We start from the raw sequence: 22155 nt of genomic DNA, 5'->3' as shown, positions 1-22155 counted from the left end.
GTCCCATTCATGCCAATGATCATGTAGTCATCAGAGCTCAACACATTTGCCCATGATTCAAGATTCGCTGACGCCACACTGCGCATGTCATTGCCAAAAGGTAGCGCCCCGAGAGAGAAAGCACTTCCTGGCCTATCTTGAGTGACTACAAACGGGCGTCTTCAAAAGTACCACAAATGCGAAAGCCTTTGACAAAGCGATATTGGGTTGCAGGGGATCGTATGACTCGCTCAAGCTCATGTCGAGATAGGTCAAGGGCAAGTAGAAAACGTCTGTCTGCAGTTCTACGAATCTGTCTAGCAATCCTCGAACCTTGGGCGCATTTCTAAAGACACATGGACATGAGAGACACTCTGGTTACCATTGACTGAAATCGAAAGCCTACTCACCCACTACCTAGGTCCAAGACGACGCGACCGGGACTGTATTAGATGAGATGCTGTAGACGGTTCCCGGGATCATGTTTTTCAAGCACCGATAGCCAATCTAGCTGTATATTAGTTGAAATGCCATGTATTGAACGTGCTAACAAGATGTTGTTTCAATGCTTCCACCGCTATACATACGTCAGACTTTTTGAAATTCTGATTGTAGCCATTTTCAGAGCCAAGGGTATGGGTGCCTGCCATAACTGTTTTGCGTGTGCCGTGGGTGAGCATGATAGCACAACGAGGCGCAGTGTGAGCTTCAACGGATTGTCAAAAGAGAGGCAGTTCTTCGGATATCACTATGTTTATACTCTGTCCGAGATAAGGATCTCTCTTTATTAGATAGTGTTAGGAAACTTCGCATGGAGGCGTAACGAGTCGTCCTTGGGCTCCCGTGTCGGAGACGCGTACTAGGTAGGCCTTCGCTTCTCTTTTACTTAAAACGTCACGAGGCGGATCATCAAGCAGACTTCCAAGTGGACTCCCAATGTGCTAGATCCATGTTGTGCAGGAAATCTCTTCTGACTGCCGACCACGCCATTTCCCTCTTGCTTATGACTGCCGCGGCTATTATACTATCGCGCTACGAAAACATCCTTATCTCACCGCTGCTGCATTTCGCCGGGGTTCAAGTGAATGACCCAGTAGTATACTGCTCGAAGTCTAGTCGACTGGAACAAGGGCAGACGGAATTAACAATAGGAGGAGAAGTATTCGTTGGCAAGAGGCCAATCTTTATTGTAGAGGAAGTTAGCAAAGTCATCTCCAGAGATCGTGAAAAGCAGATGGCAATGGATATCAAGACCAAGCTGCGGCAGCGCCTGCCAGACTACATGGTTCCCACTTTATTTATTCCTTTGGGACGCATTCCTCGCACTATAAGTGACCGATCGCCAGGTACTTCGTGCTGAGGTGGCCAATTGGCCAGAGGAGACGCCGGTCAACTACCGATTTGTTTCCGGTACAAAACTTGCTCCGCGGACAGAGATAGAACGCACGTTACAAAGCATGTAGTTAACCCTATTGGGCCTCTCTCCGTCGCATATTGGGCCCGCAGACAGCTTTTTCCATCTGGGAGGTGATTCAATGAAGATGGTTGGGCTGGCTAGAGAAGCAGGCCTTACTCTTACAGTCGCAGATATATTCAACCATCGTATATTGTCCGAGCTCGCACAGGTTGCGCGTGTTTTGTCTAAAGACGAACTCTCTGACGCATCTCCTTCCGCCTTCTGCCTCTTGGGCAGTGCTAAGACTCGTGCTGAAGCTTAGCGCGCCGCTTGCGAGCAATGTCATGTCCCTAATAAGCTTGTGGAGGATATTTTGCCTTGCACGGCTCTCCAAGAGGGATTCGTGTCGATTTTAATCAGAGAGCCAGAGCGTTACATTATCCAGAGTGTGCTGGATCTTCAATATGGGGTAGATCTATCACGGTTGCAGCATGCCATGGAAGCGGTAGTCGCAGCCAATGCCATTTGGAGAACGCGGATCGTCCAGGTGGGAAGTAGGGGACTGTACCAGGTGGTTATTCGCAGGAATATTAAATGGTTGACCGGCAATTCAACAGCGGATTATTTGGCCGAGGATGCCCGGATGCCCATGGAATTTGGTGCGCCGCTGGTTCGGTTTGGGATGATTCTAAATAAACGACACAGTTTTCAGCTAGTGATAACCATGCATCATGCTCTGTACGATGGAGTCTCTATGCGATTATTCTTTGATCAGGTTGAGGCTGCCTATCACGGTGAGACTTTAGCCCCTGGTCCACCCTTCAGCGCATTTCTTCACTATTTGTCCAAAGTGGATAGGAAGCAAGAATTCTGGCAGTCCCAATTTGCCAACCTCAATGCAGCCATCTTCCCGACTCTACCAGCGGGTAGATATATACCTACTGTAAACAGCCACTTAAGCTATTATATATATGCCCTACAGCGAGAGGCTGCGGAGCACACTATAGCCCGCATGATCCAACTGGCCTAGTCTATCATGCTTACCCAGCACACGGGTTCAGATGATGTCGTCTTCGGGGTAACAGTCAACGGCCGCAGGCACTGGTTCCGGGGATCGAGCGAATGGCCGGGCCAACTATTGCCACATTTCCACTCCGCGTCAGGCTGGATACAAGTACAACCATTGAGACCTGCCTATACATGCTGCAAGACAATATCACAGAGCTGGTCCTATATAAGCAAACCGGTTTGCAAAACATTCGGCGATACAGCCGCGAGTGCGCAGCAGCCTGCGATTTTTAAATGTATCTTATTATCCAACCACCCAATACAGTAAACAAAATGGGTCTCATGTATCCGGCTTGGGATAGCCCAGACCAATGTAGAGGATATACCACCCATGCCATCTATGCATTGTTTATCTTCTGTCATACCAACGATGCTAGTAATGATCTCAACTTTATTGTTCATTTCGACGAGAGAGTCCTCAGCCATGAGAAGGTGTTACAGCTCCTTGGACTTCTAGAGTTTGTACTTCGACAGGTGTGTTGCAGTCCGAAGGCGACCCTGAGCGAGATCGATCTCGTCAGCCCTAATGACTGGAAGCAGTTGGCCAGGTGGAATGCAGCAATACCCCCGGCGCATGAAACCACTCTTCATGAAATGGTGCTGAAGTTCCGGGGCTGCCAACCTGATAAGCCGGCGGTTAGTACCTGGGACGGCGGGCTTTCGTATCTCGAAATTGATGATGTCTCTGCCAATTTGGCTCGACTGTTGATGGAACGCGGTATCGAAATAGGCGACCTGGTCGGTGTTTGCCTGGAAAAGTCCAGATGGGCGACCGTGGTTTTGCTGGCTGTGTTACGGGCTGGTGGTGCCTGTGTCATGCTTGACCCTGGTCTTCCCCGTGGTCGAGTCGAAGAGATGATCAGGAGATCAATGCCCAAGATAGTCCTAGCCACGGAAACACAGAACGGTCTTGTTAGTGACCTGGACACACCGGTGACTCTTATCACTGACATGTTCATGCAAAGCTTACCTCGCGAGGATAAGTTTTGTTTGCCGTCTGACTCTTCTTCCTGTGCCTTATTTGTCCTTTTCACTTCTGGCAGCACGGGGACCCCCAAAGCGTTGGTGCTGGAGCATCGTAATCTCTGCACGAGCATCCGAGACCATCGCTCTGGGATGAATATCAGTGGCGAGAGCCGAGGCCTGCATTTCGCAGCATATGCTTTCGATATCAGCATATATGAGGTCTTCAATGTCCTGTCCTGCGGAGGTTGTCTTTGCATCCTATCCGAGAGTCAACGGATGAACGGCCTCTCTGAATTCATCGTCGCCCAGCGAATAAATTAGGCCATTCTTACCCCATCTACAGCCAGTTTCATGCGACCAGAGGACGTTTCCTGCCTAGAGACACTGGTTCTTAGCGGTGAAGCCGTCAAGCAAGAGAATGTCGAGGTCTGGGCCAGTAAAGTAATGCTGGTCAATTTGTATGGCCCGGCTGAAGCAACTGCCTGCACGGTGGGCCGGATCCCACCGGTGGGCTGGATCCCTGGCACAATCGGCTCAATGGTTGGAGGAGTTGGTTGGGTCTGCGTACCATCCAATGCTTCTCAACTCGCGCCAGTTGGAACAATAGGGGAACTCGTCATTGAGGGTGCGGTTGTGAGTCGCGGATACCTTAACGACAGGGAGAGAACGAGGGCTAGTTTCCTGAAGGGGGCTTCTCTACCGACATGGCTTTGTAGGTTTCGCCAGGGCGACAGAACCCAGTCTCGGCTGTACCGGCCCGGAGACCTGGTGCAATACAATGCCGATGGAACAATCCGCTATATTGGTCGCAAAGACACTCAGACCAAGTTACGCGGTCAACGCATTGAGCTTGGGGAGGTCGAGACCTGGATTTACCGTTCATGGCCAGGAAGAGTTGATGCCGGCAGAGGTTATCGTTGCTGAATCATTCGTAGGAAACGCCTCTCTGGTCGTATTTATCCACGAACATCGCAACTACGACGAAGAGGGAGACGAGGATGCTGTGTCAGACGATCGTCCACTCTTTAAGAAACCTATTAAGGCTTTCCGAGAGAGCGCTGCGGTGGTGGAAACCCGTCTCCACGAGGTGATCCCGCGTTATATGGTGCCATCTCTGTTCATACCCGTCCACGAAATGCCTAAAACGGCAACAGGTAAAATGAATCGCCGATTGCTGCGAGAAGAGGCTTCTAGATTGTCCCGAGAGGACATCCTGCTGTACCGCGTCACCCGTGGCAGTATGGGCAAGGTGACGACGAAAACCGAAGAAATTCTGCAGGGAATTTGGGCCCGCATCCTTTCCTTGCCCGCAAAGGTAATTGGAGTCGACGACGATTTTTTCGGCCTGGGAGGTGACTTGATCAGCGCAATGACGCTGGCTGCGATGGCCCGATCCCAGGGGCTCGCTTTGACTGTCGCAGATATCTTCGATAATTCTGCTTTAAATAAACAGGCGGCTCGGACTCGGAGCACGTCACTGTTCAGTATTAACGCGACTCCATTTTCCCTGGTCGAAGTGGGAGAAAGCGGAAATGCTCTTCTGTCAAGCCTTGTGCGAATCGGTCTGGTCCCTCGTGGCTGTCGGATTGCGGACGTGTTGCCATTGACAGAGAGCCAGGCATATTTTACACGGTGGCCTCTGCTAATTTCACGTTCTATTTCGTCGGTAACATCGACGTCGGTCGTCTCGAGCAGGCCTGTGCCTCCGTATTCGCAAAGCATGAAATTCTAAGGACGCTGTTCATCTCATATCGGGATACCCTTGTTCAAGTCATTCTGCGGGATATCCAATGTCCATTCCATCATACCGCGGACGTCGAGGACCTGACCACTGCCACGAAAGCTCTGTATGACCAAGGTGCGGGCAGGCACATCACAGAGGTGGGACTGCCGTTGAGATACACTCTTTTGTCCAACCTTCCTCAGTCGCAGCATATCTTCAGCATTCGCATCTCCCATGCACAGTATGATGGGGTTTGTCTACGCTTGCTATGCGACCAGATCCAAGCTGCGTATAACGATCTAACGAAATTTGCGTCCGCCCCGCCGGAGACCGACTTTTCCTCATTCTGTACTACCGCCGTCAGCAGGTTAACAAAGAAGCCTCGACTTCTGGAGAACATACCTTGATGCCATCATGACTGCCGCCCGCCTCGATGGAGGATCCGTCAGGACGCATACTCATGCAAATTCGAGATCGTTCCCTCTCGCCACCACCAGATTACAGACGCGACTTTAATCATGGCATCAGTGGCGCTGCCCTGTCTAAGGCCCACACAGCCAACCCTGTGCTCGGCCAAACTGTCAACGCCCGCAGCTGCCACTAGCTAACATCGATCAGATTATAGGGCCATGCCTTATTTCATCCTATGCGACTGAATTTGGAGCCAAACTGGTCTGTAACAGATCTCCTTTATTATGTCCGCGATCAGAAGGCTCAGACTGCTCGCTACGACTCTGTCGAGCTTCGAGATATTGTCGAAAAAAGCACGGAGTGGGCCTCGGGCACCCAGTTCGGTTACATCTATCAACATCAGAACATCGACAATAACATCAACCTCTCACTCGGGACGGCGAAGTCTGGAATGGGGGGCGAGAATGAATTTGACCTGTTGGACACGCTATGGATTATCTCGATCCCCGAGAAGTAGCACCTGCAGTTGCGCGTTTACGTGAGATCTCATGTTGCTTCGGAAGGGCAAATTTCTTCCTTGTTGGAGGACCTGTGTCGGATGATTGAGAGTTTTTCAGCTTCTCCGGACCAAATCCTCTGTGATTTGATTGGGGCTTAGGGTTTGATTAATTGGTGCAATGAGAGCAAATACAAGAAATTGCTGGGGTGTACAGGGGAAGCAAGGAGGGAAAAAAATTCGTTCTTCACAGGGTCGGTACAGTACGGACAATATCCGCAAAACTCATCACTAAATCATCTACGAAAGATTTTTATTTTGTATTATATATTTAATTATTTTAATTCTTTGCAATTACTTTTAAAGTAAGACGTAAGGACCTGAGGGTGGAGGCTCACTCGCGGTTCCTGGCGAGGTCTGGTTACGGCCGTATGTAGCTGCCTATCCTTGCCCATCACCGTACCTGGCATATGGTTTACACGATGTTGATAGAACCTAGTATGTAACATCTTAATCCACCTCCTTTCTAGGTCGACGTTTTCGTACGTCTTCAACACTTTCAGGCGCATCCCTACCCCCTGAGGCTGATGAGGTGTTTAATGAATCCAGAAGTATTCGACCAGGTGAATCTGGCTCAGTTTCAGCCTCTGCTTGAGCATTATATTGCTCGTTATAATAGTCAAATTGACCCGGTATTTGAAGGGCGGATATAAAGCAGAATAAAGGGAAGACAAGAATAGATGATGGGGTGGATCAGCATATCCTCACGCATATAATAAATATGGATAAGTATTTAGCCAAATGGCCGATGCCGATATCTTCGCCTGGGCAAACCAATTAGTTTCTCTTGTATTGGCGCATCTAGCGTCACTGGAAATAATTGAGAGGCTTGCGGAATAGGAGACGGATTTGGAAGTATCAGGAGGGGTGATTGCGTCGCTGAGGATGTATTTAGAGTTCAAGGACAAGAGTATGTCCTTCCCTGCCGCGATACTACGATGGGCGCCTCTCGTGTGATTCCAGGTATTCATATCTGGGGTGATGATACGCCATATTTCGGACCTGGGGATAGCGGAGTTATTGCCAGAATAGGCAGATATACCATTATTATATAGATTGAAACAGCACTACTTTTTATGGTGTAGTGGTATATCTGACAGTTATCGATGTGGAGATTAAGACCAGAGAGACGTTCCTAAGCTAGGTAGTGTAAAGTAGGGGTAGGATGTTTACTATTACAGGGAGCCAAATAGTCTGACCGATCGATACCTGTCACTGTGGTGGATGATATCAGATGCTAACGTATCGCAGAACAGATAAATCCTATCTTATTAAGGAGGTAAAGACATTCCACGCTGGTTCAGCGGCTGGGGTATAACTTGTATGGGTATAACTTGTATGTACCAATGATATTTTTGGCTGATGGTACTAGACCCGAGAGACGGAGCCTTTGTTACCTAGAGGTGTAGGATGAAGGTAGAGGATATTTAAATATCTAGAAAATTTTACGTGCTGATGTAGGCGTTGCTGTCATGATTCCATGAAGAATGCAGATGAGTGTCTAAAGTAGCTTAATCTAAACAGGAACAAGAGCCCTTCTGTACTAAAATATCATATGTGCAGACCCCCTTAAAAAGAACACAGCCGTCAATAACTCCCAAAGCATAGATAAATGGCACAGTACATAACATATCCGGTAAAGCTCACCAGACTGTTTCCCGCCGTGACATTAATATATAGACAATCCAACATAATAAGCAAAGGGAGAGCATCAGTAGAATCACTGGCTGGAAGATTTGGATACCTACAGCATCTGCAACGGCCCCTGTTAGGAATGGGAACACACACCCACCAGCACTTCCTAGAGCAACGGCAATTCCAATACCTGCAATATGCAAATGCTTTGGTAAAAGGTTGGCCAAAGCAATGACTGCCTCAGGCAACAACGGACCGAGGAAAAATCCTAAGAGAGCAGTTGCAATGACGGACATGTTGATCTCCTCCACCAAACAGAACAGAATATGGGCAGCTAAGCATATTAAAACGGATGTAGCCACCGTATATTTGTTAATTTGAAGATATGAGGTCACGAATCCGAGGAGAACACGGCCCAGAGTGAGCCCTCCCCAGTAAATAAATGTTGCAATACCGGCTGTGAATTCGGGCATGCCTCGTTGGCGGACGAGGAACGTAAAAATCCAACCTCCAACAGTGGTTTCGACCCCGGCATAGATGAAAATGAATAAATATATTATCCATGTGGTGGGATATGCCAAGGATTGTATAGTGAGGCTGTTGAACAATGTTTCCTTCCAAGAGCTCTTGGTGTGAGCTCCGTGAATGTTGCCTTGGTACTCTTCCTTGACCAACCTACCTCGCGCCGACCAGAATGCAGTAACTAGCGTTAAGATCTCAATTGTTGCGCCACCCGCCATGAGATAGTAGTACTGATACCAGTGCCATCCGCGAGTGGTGATCAGAGACGTAGCAATCAACGGTGCCAATGCCGCACCAAGGCCATAGAAGCCATGTAGGATACCCATCAATCTGCTGCTGTTTGCCATAGCTCCAATCCAAGCATTCCATGCCGCATCAAGAAGGCCATTACCTAGTCCAGCCAATACAAAGATAAGGATAAGCACGGGGTAGGGCGGATGCTGTGCAGAGGAGGCATAGGCAATTATATGAAACCCAGATCCCAGAAATGCAACGCCCCGCTGTCCAAAGCGTGCATGTACCCAATTGCTCACTAGAGCAGCAATAGCATACCCGAGACAAGGGGAAAGAAAGACTATGGATACCGTGGCATAGTCTAGTTCGTAGTAATTACAAAGCTTACCGGTAAGTTAGTTTTTGCCAGATGCTAGATCGAGGCAGACTTTTATAGGGGCTCACATACATAAGGGACTAATGCCTGGAAGGTGGACGTATTAGCAGGCTTCTAAACAGCGTTGGGATCTTCCGGGAAACATACACCATACGTTCCATCATTTGCGCCAACAACGATGAAGCTGAAGAAGGTTGCAAGAACCCGCCATTTATTGACATCAGGCTTATTCCACTTTTCTAAGACCAGCTCTGATTCACCCAGTTCACCGTCAACATATCTCGAGGATTCTGGTATCTTATATGTAGCTTCTCTCGGCGCCCTTGCCGATTGCAGCAATGGGGTTGTTGGATCATCTGAAGGGTAGGTACGTGACATCGTGAGCAGTATACTCCCTCTAACATTAGATCAAGAGTATTCAAAATGTGGAAGTAAAGAAACGATCGAGAAGGTGCAAAGAAGTCAAATGGCGGATAAGGTAGTGAAGTAGCATATGCTCAAATAGCCTGCTGTTCTGGAGTGGCGATAGGGGCACTTCTCCGACCACCCCCGTCTCCGATGCCGGCTCCGTCGCCACCAGCAGATAACCTAAATCCAGATTGCCTTTAAACCGTTCCAAGGTGAGGCACACTACAATGGCGTTCATAGGTCAATTTTCCCTGCACATTTCGCGGGCGGCTCACGTGGCGCTGTACTGCCGAAGCCCCCTCTCTTCCTCTCACTTCGTTCGTTTCAGGGCACTGGTGACGCTGTGGTCCTGAAACGATCAAAAGGAGAAAAAAAGTGTCTGCAGAAGACCAAGTCGACCTTGACATATGCTACCACTTATAATCTAGAGCGTAGGCCAAAGCGCAGCCCGTGGCCATGGCTAGATGTGTTTTGGGTTATGGGAACTAGGCATGGCAAAATGAATCAAACCGGAGAATAAAGAATGCTTTAAAAAAGATCTTAACTTTTGCATGTTGTAATGCCTTGAGATATCTTGGTATTACTACCATGTCACCAACTAAGGCGGCCTCTTACAACAGGCTCGATCTTCTTCCATGCACTGTCCATCACCTTGACACACACTTCGCAATTTCATCCACATCCTCCTTTTGAACGATGTACGGTGGTGCGAGAAGGACTTTGTCGCCACTCCAACCATTGGCAGTCCCAATAGCACTGAAGATGCAAATGTCATAGCACTTTTCTAGTCCTTGCACATAGATTTATACTCAGCCCGATGAGTAAAATCTTAGTCGCTTTATCCTTTACGATCTCCACCGACTAAAACACTCCCTGCGCTTGAAGTTGTTCCCCAAGGCCTTTACCTATACTGCGAACATTCTCCACCACGTTATTTTTTTTTTTTTTTTTTTTTTTTTTTAAATGTGACGCGGAGTAGGGAGTGCTACCAGGCATGTTAGTGGCTGAGCCTGCTAGGTTTGTGAGTGAAGCAATATTCCGCTGTCCTCCTTTAGCCCTTTAATGACACGGTCATGAATCAAGAGGGCAGAGAGCTGAGTGTATTCTCGACCAAGAGCCTTTCCCACGGTTTGAATGTTAGGGACAATACCATAGTGCTGCCATGCATGGGACAAAGATATGTATCACCTCCGAAGGATTATAATATGCAACAAGTTGCGAACAGTAGACTTTGTAGCTGTAGCTGAGGTGTTTTACGAATTGTGCATTTGAATGAGATGGGGACAAGGAGTGAGCTTGAAGTATAAACCAGAAGAATGTAGTTCCCGGATCGAGAAAGTCTATGATATTACATAAATCTAGGCCTATCGAAAGGTACGTTGCCTCTCATTTTATCCGCAAGTGGAAATGATCTAATTGTTTATAGGCAGGGATATAACCGAGTGCCCAAATTCAGACAGGAAATCAAATGTTGCCTGATCCCTACCTGCCGAAAACAACGTTTCGTAATGTCATGATAGTTAGACGCAGTAGTATTTTAAGAAATCTCACATCATTTAACAGATGCCATAAAAGGTGTGTATCATAAGGATAAAGCGACTCGGGCCGCAAAATCCAGTTCAGTTTGCGATGCCCAGATATAACGCATTTAATATGGGATCAATTCATCTCCAGCCACTGACATATAACGTTATAAAAACCATGTCAACCTTGGAACCTTCTCATTATCTCTTACATCTGCTCTTCCTGGTTCACTGCCAAGTGTGTGCCAAGCCTCGCTCTTATTTGTTGCTTTACTGGCATCATTCCGATTTGCTAGCCACTTTTGGTTTGGTATTGATTTATTCATCATTGATTCTATTTTGGGTTTAGTGTACCATTTTGTATCCTCTTACTTATTGCACTTTTTCGTTTTACTATTGGCTTCCGCTCGTTCATACGGCTTTCCGGCTTTCCGTTGTCTTCTATTGGTTAGTCTATTACTTGGCCACCCACTATGTCTCTCCACTTCGCAAACCCTATTGCTCTGATGCACCAATACACTTTAAGTATATACCGCGAGGTATACCCGCCGCTGCTCTGAATATCACTCTGCAATAAGGTAGAGCCTTTTTACAGTAGTATTGTTATATACTCTACCTGCTCCCACTAATAATTTCAATCCTCCCTAGCTACTTAGTTCTCAGAGGTTAAGGGTGCTGTACTACCCAATTTTAACTATTTTTAATACTTGTTTGTTACGGAAACACTATAGTCCGCCCGACTTGGCAGTGCGGAGTATCCGACGATCGATTCAACCCCTGAATCCTTAGTTGAACACCTCAATGAGAATATAGGGAACCGCTTAGAAGGCTCAGTTGGTTGAGATTCAGCGATTCGTAGTGTTTCCACTGAATGACATCTACTTCCTATTTAGGCTGGAAGTTGGCCTGTAGCTGATAGAAAAGCTCCCTTCGCATCACTTCCCCTGAATTCCACAACATTATTCAAAGCCCTGCAACGTCCCGAGAGCCGGATGCATCATACTACGTCGGCCGCTAACCTGTATCGAGCTTTATCGGGCTTTATCCCCTAAATTTATTTAATTACCTTCAAAACTCTCCTGAGCCCTTTAACCACCCTAAGAAGCGCTCCCGCCTCCTATGTAACCACTGACACTAGCTTCGTACCCCTCGCCGGCTACTACCACAAAATAGTTCTAGTGCTCTTCACCCCAGTCAAGCAGAGATTCAGACAGCTGCGGTGTCAGCGCTGATAAGAGACTGGCACGATTTCGGATCGGCCAGCACTCACTAAACCCTGCCACAGCGAAATATTCTTGCTCAGTTAGATCCCCTCTCTCAAGGCTTCTTTATATCCAACGAGTATTAAGACATAATGGGTCCGCTAATAGGTCCCGTTACCTATTGCGACTTCTCAGTTTTCCTCGCACCTCCTTCTGATTACTTTTAGAATTTCTATGTAACTTTCCACCATTTTCTCGTTTGGTTTTGGTTTCAGGAACACAGTGTGCGACAGCCCGCGTCACGAGTTCTTTGAGGATGCCAGGTACTTCGCCGGTCCGTCGAAAGCCTACAGAAACTTTTCCGTCGTAGCGTGAAAACTGTCTGGTTTTGACACTATTTTCAGGTGCTGGGATGGCCGCATCGATAATCAGGTTGTCCAGGTGTCTGAAACTGAGCACCAGGAGATCCTACGAATGCCAAACTCCCGCCACAGGAGGTAGAGGGGGCAATCGCATGGTCCAGCTTTTCGCAGCTCTGGTTGATGGCTTTTCGGCTCTTCGTTGGCCCTCGGATTGGCCCACAAAAGTCCCGAAAAAGCGTCCAGCCTTTATTCAGCCTGCGTGGGGAACCAGAACTTGCGAAAGCAGCGAACAAGGTGGGTTTTCGTATTCTGGAGGGCAAGCCCATCGATGGTAACTCGGTCGTACCTGCACTTCGCTGCGTGCTTGAGACCCTCTTCGAGGGTTCTGGAAAAGAAATTAAGATTAACAGCGCTTCAAAGACCGCTTATATAGCGAAGAGATTTCAAGAAATCTTCAGTGGGCCTGCGAGCAATCAGTCTCGAAGGTCTCTGGTGTTGTCGGTAGATCCAGATACCCTGAAACCCAGTTATCGCGCAGGACCACCACTCAGGCAAGAGTATGTTAGGGATCGTGCCTATTTCTTCCTCCAACAAATCTATGGCTCAGATCAAAATGGCTTGCTCTATCCCAGCTCATTCGCAGTGATGCGCGATGTGTTCTCCTTTTTCAGTAGAGAGCCCCTTTTCAACCCTGCTGATAAGCAGAATCTACCTGGATCTCCAGGGTTGCAGCAAGTGATTGAACAGATCCCTCCTTCATCGCCAGGGTTTCAGTTTCCTAGGCGGAGAGAACTATGTTGGGCACACTTAGATAACAAGACAACATCTCAAAGGTCCGTTCAGCTGTGGAGGGAGAAAAGAATCCTTCTCGACTGTCTTCCCGGCCGCCCACTCCTTCGATCTGGCTCCAGCCGTACCCTTTAGGTTTACACGGCCGCGAGATGCATGATGTTGAATCTGTTCCAATGGCAGCTAGTTTTAAAGATGAGATTTACAAGGCCCAAGTGTCTAAATAAAAGAACCCTAATTGCCGTCTATTACGGCGCAATCGGTAAAATGTTCCCTGTATGTTATCGATCAGGGACTCTTAATCATGTTGTCTTCTTTCTTTTCAATTCGAGACAATACTACAAGTTCTATACCGAAGAACAACTGGTGATGCGACTAACTATCAACGATCCTGCCCGAAATTACTACTTTCTCATTCTTGGGGAGGATAAAATACTATCCCCAAAGATTGACGATATGGGCGACTGAGTGCTTAAAAAACGCCTTCTTCTGGTGGGGCAAGGGAAAAACCAGGTAATCCGGAGAAGGATTGCCGGTATATCAAAGGCTGATTTAGAAGATTAAATATTAAAGTATGGCGTTGTTACGGGAAAGCGGCGAGCCATAATAGACCGCAATACTACGGAGCAGCCTCCTTTGACCAGGACTCGGGTAAAGTAGCGGATAATATATTAGGGAGCGCTCCCTTATCACGAACATACATTTAGTTAAATGCTAATAAACTTGTCTCGTTGCTGAGTTCTATTTCTTTGGTATACTCAGATAATGAGCACAAACATCGTGCAACTTCCAGCTTTGGAACTACTTCAGCTCTTTAATGCAACGACCAGGAAAGATGGGAGCCTCGAGATGATGATACAACTCAGAAAGGTAGACGGCGCATCAAAGAAAAGCGAATATCATTTTTTAGGATAATGGAAGAATGAGCTGTAGTCTATTGTGGCATTTAATACACTTTATTGTTATTCCTGTCACCGTGATTGATACTCGACTGGATTGCATCATTAATCCACATAATAATGCTCTAGAGAAACATCATTGAACCAATCCACCTGAATGGAACATATACTATGCGCGAAATTCGGTGAGTTGCGGAGAGGCATGTTATAAACGCTGGGCTAATCACTACTGCATTCTCAAGTATGTTCAAAATTCCTACGGCTTCGTCGAACGGCCACATCCCTTTGGAGTTTTCTGGGTAACAACCTAATTCTTCGTCCAAAGTTTAACTGCGGCCTATTCATCGGAAGATTTCGCCTGGGCTCCTTCTCAAAGCTTTATGAGCATATTTTCGGTGATGAGCGACATGGTCCCGTAGTGGTTAGCTATAATACATAAAGTTGTCTAGGTATCCTTCACATACCAAGCATAGAGCAAAATTGATATAATCCAGTGGCTTCGCTGCGGAAGTTTGGTGGCATATAATGGAAATTTTAAAAGGCGCGTTAAAGTTAGCTTCTCATTAAGATAGAGGCCGTGCTTTATAGCCCGATGAAGAAGATGTGATAACCAAGCCTTAATGAATTGAGATTTTGTAGGTGGTAAGGAGCAATTTGTTCCCAATCGTTATTCATGCTGTCCATAGAATCCAGGTCAAATATTTTCTTAAACTATATTAGGGACAGCCACTTATCTCTATCTAGAAGAAAAACGAGGTGCTATATTAGTGACTTAGAGAATACTTGCCGACCAAGAGACTCACTTTGATACTGAATGTATATCTGGCTGACATTCAGCGTGGAGGGATATATATGTGTTGTTCCTTGCCTTTATATAGTGTAGGGGAGTTCTGGTGGAAGGATTTTTAAAGAAAAAAAAAAAAAAATACTATAAACTTACATTGTATTATCTAATGAGCCTTGTTAAATATATGAATGGGGGTGGTGCACTTAAGTCTTATGATGATGTTTATAATATAATTTATGAAGGAATCTATGCTAAGGAGCAGGTAAGGCTCGTAAAGTAGAAATGGCGAGATAGTAATCCTTTAACAACTAACAATCCCTCCCTATAAATATTAATCCTTTAACTACACAGTCTTTTTATACTTCAATAGAAGTAATTATAGTAGTAGCCATGCCGTTGCCTTCTAATAGCTATAGTCCTAATTGCCTTAAGTTTCCTGGCCTTCGAGACGAGGCAGTCAAGACTTATGGTAAGTGGCAGGAGGCGAATATTACCGATGATATTCTTAAAGGAACTCTTAAAAAGTATGCAATGTGGCTCTAGAAAACGGTCTCGATCCTGAGTAGGTCTACAATAGTAGTTAACGCTCAGACTTCTTTATCAAAAACATAGCACGGCGTTTTGTTAGCGACATAACTAAATAGCTCAAACAACGTGTAGAAATTTTAGACGGGAGTATTTTATCGGAATCATATACTGAGGCAGATTCTTTTTTTTTTTTTTTTTGCGTAATCTTGTTGTTATAGCCGACTGTACTTATTTGTCCAGTCCTCTGTTTTTTCGTGTTGGCACTTGGAGGAAATCGATCTGTAGTTCGCATGTAATAACAGGCAAGCCTGATTCTTGCACTGTATTTGTGAATCGTCATTGAGACATCCATTTACTAACCATATATTATTCAAGGTTAAACTTCTAAAAGGTTCTTGCTACTCTGCATATAAGCATGTCAGGCCATACAACTAGATACAGTGGTGGCTACGTAATGTCAGCCATAGTTTCATATATTGGAAGCTACAGAGACATACAACTGAAAATAAAATAATAACTTTTAACTATAACCTCTGCATTTGCATTACAGCATAGGAAAACCTACGACTGATAGGGAAAACCTATACCAAGGCATATCTTGCAGTAACAAGTGTAAAACATAAAGAGATCATGAAAACACCATTAAAGCTAAAAGGATTTTTTTTTTTGGCTTTCCGCACATATACTCCTGAGGATTTCGTATCGAGACAATTATGATCCACGAGTATTGTGACTGTTCTATTCAGATAGCATATTGAAACCCATGAGAATCTTACTCCGCGTAACATTTGATGGATCTAGGTCTTTCCGGGTCACGCAAGGGGTGGCATCCTTTTCCTAATGTATTGGGGGTTGAAGGGCCCCAGCAGTCACCTTCATACTTATAGAAAACGCAGGTACTGCCCTTATGGAGATAGAGAGATCTAGCATGCGTACGTTAGTAAAATACCGGTATGGGGATAATAAAGTAGAACGTCTGTCCATACCGTACAACATTGGTGTTAAAGCATTGCCCATTTCTGAAGGGCTGGATAATTTCGCGACAGTTTTCATCGTGACAGCCGAATCCCTGGTTTTAATTAGGTCTTTCTCCAACAGCATTTGCTCGTGAATATATTGAAAACTCATACAATAGTCTGAGCCACCGCCATGGCAGAGGGAAGGATCAGAAGCGTCAAGGCCTTGAAAAAATACATGTTGGGTCTGCTGGGCTTGCAGGTAAATGATGTTGGGAAGATATTGAGAAACAGGATGCTGGAGTGCTCTAGCTAAAACTCACTTGAAGACAGAGGGAAGACATAACCAACTAGATATAGGAACGTCCAAAACTCCTTGGCCTCATTAATCCTACGTGATATCATATCGGTGACAACTATATGACGTGAAACATATTTTTATCCTATATTACGTAGAAGACCTGGCCCAGTTTCATGCTTAACATTCCATTAGTCTCTAAGAAGGCCAAGAAGGTTCATTGCCTAAAAATCTTGAGTAATTAGTACATAGGTAAAGTTAGCGTTATGCAAGGACTAGTCATACACTCCCCCGAATGCCTCACTGAACTTCTCTTGAAAAATGCACCATCTACGTACTTAATTAGTTGGAGCTCCCTTAATAGCATCCACAGAATGTTGGTCCCACTTGCTGCGGCCCTTAGCGAGCCATTCGTTTCCGCTGGATGACCGCAACAATACGCAGGGCTCCACTTCTCTTCCAGTTGTTCACGGCCTGCGTCACTTTTTACTAATGCCTAGGTGCTAATGCTCTATTATACTCACGTTGCTCCTTTAGCACTATTTATGGGTAAACATTTAATTCATTTCCATATCTAAACTCCCACTCGTCCACTAAAGGGATTACATACTTGTGTCCATGTCAGTATTTCCTACAATCTCTGCCCACATGCATTATCTGTCACAGCTAGAGAAACCCACGTCTATGGCTACTTATTAGACCTTCTTTCGCTAGAGGGCTTACGGATGGATAATATACTCCATATAGTCAAAATTATATAGTCTCATAGAAAACTATGTGAAACTGAGAATTTCTAAGCTTATCTATACTGTATAGAGATGGTTGGTATACAGATAGTTGGCACAAAAAAAAAAAAACAAGGCGTAGGTCGATTGACAGGTCAGTTATTCAGTTGGTAGGCTATCTCCCCGGCCACAGCCGGGGGGTTGCGTCTACCGCATTTGATCCTGATGTCAAACTAACCTCAAACCTACAAAGATACAAGGTTGGTCTGAGAAGAACGAGGCAGAGTAGCGACGCGCTAGACTACAAACAAATTAATTTCCTTCCCAGATTAGTGCCCAAAGTGGAATATTTACTGGTTGAGCTTAATTGCTGGGTAGGATTTTGAGCATATGGGATCGAGGGAACCAGCCATTACCGATATCGACAACTAGGTCATTTCAACACGCTAAAATAATAGTCACCACTGCAAACGTCATCACCAAGTGAGCACTACGCAAACCCTGACGGCACCTCTTGCCTCACCGTACGTAGTACTCCCTCTACACGGCTTTCTGGGCACCTCCCGTGTTCACCGGCCCAGGATCCCTCCCTTCACGCTAGTCGCCGCGATTCCGTACGATTGATTTATCTTCTCGGTGGTCGTAGGTGACCTGGACCCTCGTACACTGGTGTGAATGTTCTTCTGGCAACGGCCGCCACTTCCGGCGCCTGTTTCGTGACCCCGTCGCTGCAGAATCCACCGCTTGAACGTACACCGCAGAGGTATATACTTTTGCACGTATCTCCACTGTAATATCTAATTTAATAGCCTCCTAGCTATGTCTTTAGCCCCTCTCTGCAGCTAGAATCCCACCTAGGACTATCAAATACTTATTATTATATTCTTGCTTAATATAAGTGCTGTGTGCGCGTATTTGCTGTTTATAATTTGCAAGCAATACATTCTCTATAACTCTCTGTTGTAAATTGAGGCTCGATCAAGCAAACGATGGAGCTTCATATACGGAATATATTTAATATCAAATTGATTTTCGATCAATCTGATGTCTAGCTTGTATATAAAACCCTAAGTCTATAGATAAGAATATGAATAACAAACAAGCTTCCTCTGAATTACAGCACTATCTTATACTCTTTAGCAAGTTAATTAATAGTGTTCTACTTTAGAGGAAGATTGAATTGTTATTGACAACTATTGTATTACAAATGAGAGGGGTAGATGCTACCCTGGACCAAGGTACAAATATATGGAAAATGAAGCAAGAAGAAGGTTTAAATCATGACTGGGCATTAAGGGCCTGGTCCCTCAAACTCAATTAAAACAGTCTCGCGCAAAAATGTGTAAGCCCTAAACTTACCCGGAGTCTCAACACAAATAGGCCAGGACCAACGCTAACGTTAACACGTATGTACTAATGACCTCTTCACTTGCCAAGCAGCCCGTTCAAATGCAACAGAATGACCTCACTACTGACTATAAGAAATCAGTATCCATGAAATCCAGGGAGCTACCTAATTACGTTGTCAGGCTGATAAATAACAGCCCATGTCGTCATATTCCGGATTAGCGCACCCATATATGGACACCGTAGAACAGTAAAGCCTAGCATATATAACTAGGCTTCCTACCCAGACGTTCAGTTAAGTCGCCCTATATTTCGTACATTAACAATCAGAATTAGTCAGCTGTACGATACTGCCCAGGTAATTCATCTACAAAGCATACTTATGTGAGCTGCAAATATTTTGACACGTGGATCCTTGGCTAATTTGCAAATTCAGTAATTATTATATCCTTCTGCCTTCCCGGGACTAAGGACCTATTAAGTTTGAAGCTTGCTAAAATATGAGCGCTCAAGGTGCGTAGCGTTTGTTTCGTTAATACTTGTCTTACAAAAGTTCAGGTTAAGTCTGGGGTGCTGAGCATGGCGTGGTCTCAAACGTTGAATCAGGCATGGGGCGTATTACTCGGTATCACGACGGAAGACCCACGCGGTTTACTTTCAAGAAACCGTTTGATCAAACACCACATGTCCAGATCACTCCCGACTTTGGTCAGGATGTCTCAAGGTCATTCCACCAGTTCTGGCTCTATTTGCTAAGCAATGGGGGGCCAGTTGTTGATAAAGAAGGGTTCAGTTTAGGAGTGTACTGCAACACAGGGCAATCTGTTCAATTCAGATATTTTGCAGTGGATATATATGAACTTCCTTAGGAGTTGGCATGGCCAACCCACTAGCTGCTCTCTAATGTTAGCTCTGACCAGATACTTAAGATAACTTAATTCTCAGTTATGTAAACTTATAAGGGATAGACCAGCCCCTCTTACAGTAAACATATAAAATAAAAATAATAATATAAGTACTTAAACAAGTATAGAAAAAGGAGGTGAAAATGGAGATGAATAGGCAAGAAACGCTCTGCAATTATGGATTCGCATATACTGCAATTTATTTGCATACGTTCATGGACTCCACGGTGCTATAATTAGTTCCGTATGGCTTCGCTGCATGTTTGTGTTAATGCTATAATTGTCAATACTATGGCTACATAGGATGCATTCCAACCCAACTGCCTGCACACAACTGCGTGGAAGGCTATTAGACTAGGGACTACCTATGCAAGAAGGATAATCTACGGAGTAGTAATTTTGTTAACCGTGGGGATACACACGCCGTATGGTTTAAATGCCGTGCTAGGCACTACGAGCATGTTGAGTACGGAGCGTGCAGTAGATGGTCGCCACAAGACCAATTGGGCGCCAAGTGCCCACGCTAACTTTAAACTAAAACAAAATAAATTGAATTTGATCTCCAATACACGTCACGCAGTCCGTCGGATCTGTAGAAGCAATGGCATAGTAGAGAATGGCAGACATTGACCAGACGGTAGTAAACGTGATCTGTGGAAGAAATGTATGAACAAGAAAGCGCAACGGATTCGGGATTTACACTTAAAAATTCCCCCATTCAACGGATCAGTCTTCAAACCTATCCGCAGCTGCCCTTTCCGCAGCGGCGGGCACCTTCTGAACTTCTTCCGTCACAGTATACTCGTCAACAGGGCTGGTATCCGGCGAAACAGCAGTGGACAACGTCTGCACCTCTTCCATCGCCGTGCGCTCTTCGACAGGCATTGTATCTGAAGGAGCGGCGGCCAACAACTTCGTCGCTGTACACTGTTTGAAATGATTCCGTGGGCTCCTGGGTAGGCGTGGTCTTCCGTGCCGCGGTCCATGACGCCGTATCAATTTCCATCATGATAGACTGGTTGGCAGTAGTAGGCGTTATAGAGATGATTTAAAGAATATTTTAAACTGTGCTTCGTATAAAGAACATTAGCAGATGAAATTAAAGCTCTCCTTTTGGTTGCTATTTGAATCCGAGGGGAGATTTCTGAAGGAAGTCACATAAACCTCGACTTGTTGGCTGCACCCACACCCGACTGGAACTCAGTTGCTCAGTAGATTGGGGTGGGCACCTTCTCAAGAGTCTAGATGACTTAAGTACCGTTACCCGGTCCTGTTGTGGAAGCGCAACGTGCGTTGCGGATAGTCCAGTTTCAGTATTTCATCAAGGTAGCAGTGCTCTACCTAGCAGACTGTTCTACCATGTGGGCGTGCAGCTGGCGAGTAACAAGCCACGGCATGTCTTCTCATCGAAAAGACTGGGGTCACTAGGTGACTAGGCAGGCGACTTGACCGTTGGACGTTTCACTGTTCCAAATCCCCTCTTGAGACATTTGACATTCCGCAGGAGGAGAGTGAGAGATCGTCCTGAGAGGATCCCATACGAAGTGCGAATTGAGGAGTTTAAACTGTGCTTGCGCCTGGAAGACAACCAGTTGTTTCATTCAGTATTATGGCTCGTAAGACCTTCCCTCGCCTCTTATTCTTTGCTGCTAGCTTTTGCCATGAGAGGTTCACTAGTTAGGAGAAGACGAGGTATACTACAGCCTATTACGTTGTTGAACCTCATACTATCTAAACATTTATGTGACATTGTTTGCTGCACCCCATTGATCCTCAAGCTGTCGCATAAAACTTCCTTGCAAGAAGGAAAACTTTTCAAGACTGAAGAAGGTCTTGGTAGTCAATATATGTACATCTCTGAAATATTGGCAACTATGAAAGCAACATGACATATGTGGGTAATGGGGCATCTCGACGATGTAGAATATACAAATGTCGGCAAGGACGTAAAAGGTCAAAGTCATCGTGAAGACATCTTTAGTACAGTTATAGGTGCAAATTAGGAGATCGATTTCTTGTGAAGTGTAAGGAGTATTTCGTCGCACGAAATCAGCAGCGCCCGCATTTATCTAATAAAATCCATTAGATTGCTGACAGGAATAATAAGATGATGGCTAAATACGCCTCCTTCTCGTAGGAGGCATTTATGAATTGACTTTGGTTCTCAGTTGCGTGGTGCGAGGCGCACACCTGTAAGGTTGGTGTCTGTGGAGTTCATTCTAGGAATAGTTCGACAACGCTTGTGATGAGATATTGACATAGTTGATAGCTTCAAGCGGGGAGGGATATTAGACTTGGCTTATGGAAGAAAGAGAGGATGAAGGAGGCGGGAGATTTTTACAAGCGAAGAAACGGGATATGTTGAATAACGATGAAAGGGAAAAGAATAATAGAATCAACTTAGAGGAGCCAGTGGGCTTAAAATGACAGAATGCGCATAAATATGATAGATTCCAGTTTTCTGACCAGGGAGGGGATAGATGAAGAAGTAGGAAGAAGTTTATTCAACTGCGCTGTATTTAAGTCAATGAATAAAGGCAGGACTCGTGATTGTGTTTGC

General features: G+C 45.6%; 7 protein-coding genes across 7 annotated transcripts; 4 read left to right on the top strand and 3 right to left on the bottom strand.

Moving 5' to 3' along the window:
* Nucleotides 1-396: 396 nt before the first annotated feature.
* Nucleotides 397-659, bottom strand: ATNIH1004_002605 (uncharacterized protein; the record flags this gene model as incomplete). Its single annotated transcript, XM_033567292.1, has 2 exons — nucleotides 397-486; nucleotides 567-659. 2 exons carry the CDS (start codon nucleotides 657-659, stop codon nucleotides 397-399), a joined length of 183 nt encoding a protein of 60 aa, XP_033429287.1.
* Nucleotides 660-2716: 2057 nt separating this feature from the next.
* Nucleotides 2717-3730, top strand: ATNIH1004_002604 (Nonribosomal peptide synthetases (NRPS); the record flags this gene model as incomplete). The annotated part of the gene is made up of 1 exon (XM_033567291.1): nucleotides 2717-3730. The coding sequence occupies one exon, from the start codon at nucleotides 2717-2719 to the stop codon at nucleotides 3728-3730; it is 1014 nt and encodes a 337-aa protein (XP_033429286.1).
* Nucleotides 3731-3760: 30 nt separating this feature from the next.
* On the top strand, nucleotides 3761-5539 carry ATNIH1004_002603 (Nonribosomal peptide synthetases (NRPS); the record flags this gene model as incomplete). Its single annotated transcript, XM_033567290.1, has 3 exons — nucleotides 3761-4286; nucleotides 4345-4951; nucleotides 5020-5539. 3 exons carry the CDS (start codon nucleotides 3761-3763, stop codon nucleotides 5537-5539), a joined length of 1653 nt encoding a protein of 550 aa, XP_033429285.1.
* A 26-nt stretch (nucleotides 5540-5565) lies between these two features.
* ATNIH1004_002602 (uncharacterized protein) lies at nucleotides 5566-6060 on the top strand (the record flags this gene model as incomplete). Its single annotated transcript, XM_033567289.1, has 2 exons — nucleotides 5566-5697; nucleotides 5758-6060. 2 exons carry the CDS (start codon nucleotides 5566-5568, stop codon nucleotides 6058-6060), a joined length of 435 nt encoding a protein of 144 aa, XP_033429284.1.
* A 1759-nt stretch (nucleotides 6061-7819) lies between these two features.
* ATNIH1004_002601 (MFS transporter) lies at nucleotides 7820-9244 on the bottom strand (the record flags this gene model as incomplete). The annotated part of the gene is made up of 4 exons (XM_033567288.1): nucleotides 7820-7826; nucleotides 7888-8788; nucleotides 8935-8953; nucleotides 9014-9244. The coding sequence occupies 4 exons, from the start codon at nucleotides 9242-9244 to the stop codon at nucleotides 7820-7822; spliced, it is 1158 nt and encodes a 385-aa protein (XP_033429283.1).
* Nucleotides 9245-12541: 3297 nt separating this feature from the next.
* On the top strand, nucleotides 12542-13285 carry ATNIH1004_002600 (uncharacterized protein; the record flags this gene model as incomplete). Its single annotated transcript, XM_033567287.1, has 1 exon — nucleotides 12542-13285. One exon carries the CDS (start codon nucleotides 12542-12544, stop codon nucleotides 13283-13285), a length of 744 nt encoding a protein of 247 aa, XP_033429282.1.
* Nucleotides 13286-20321: 7036 nt separating this feature from the next.
* Nucleotides 20322-21559, bottom strand: ATNIH1004_002599 (uncharacterized protein; the record flags this gene model as incomplete). Its single annotated transcript, XM_033567286.1, has 2 exons — nucleotides 20322-20515; nucleotides 21526-21559. 2 exons carry the CDS (start codon nucleotides 21557-21559, stop codon nucleotides 20322-20324), a joined length of 228 nt encoding a protein of 75 aa, XP_033429281.1.
* Nucleotides 21560-22155: the final 596 nt, after the last annotated feature.

Source organism: Aspergillus tanneri (assembly GCF_003426965.1).
Source record: "Aspergillus tanneri strain NIH1004 chromosome Unknown AapTan_1_pilon_pilon_pilon, whole genome shotgun sequence".
Lineage (NCBI taxonomy): Eukaryota > Fungi > Ascomycota > Eurotiomycetes > Eurotiales > Aspergillaceae > Aspergillus > Aspergillus tanneri.
The sequence above is the reverse complement of the archived record's forward strand: the minus strand, read 5'-3'. Positions and strand labels throughout refer to the sequence as shown.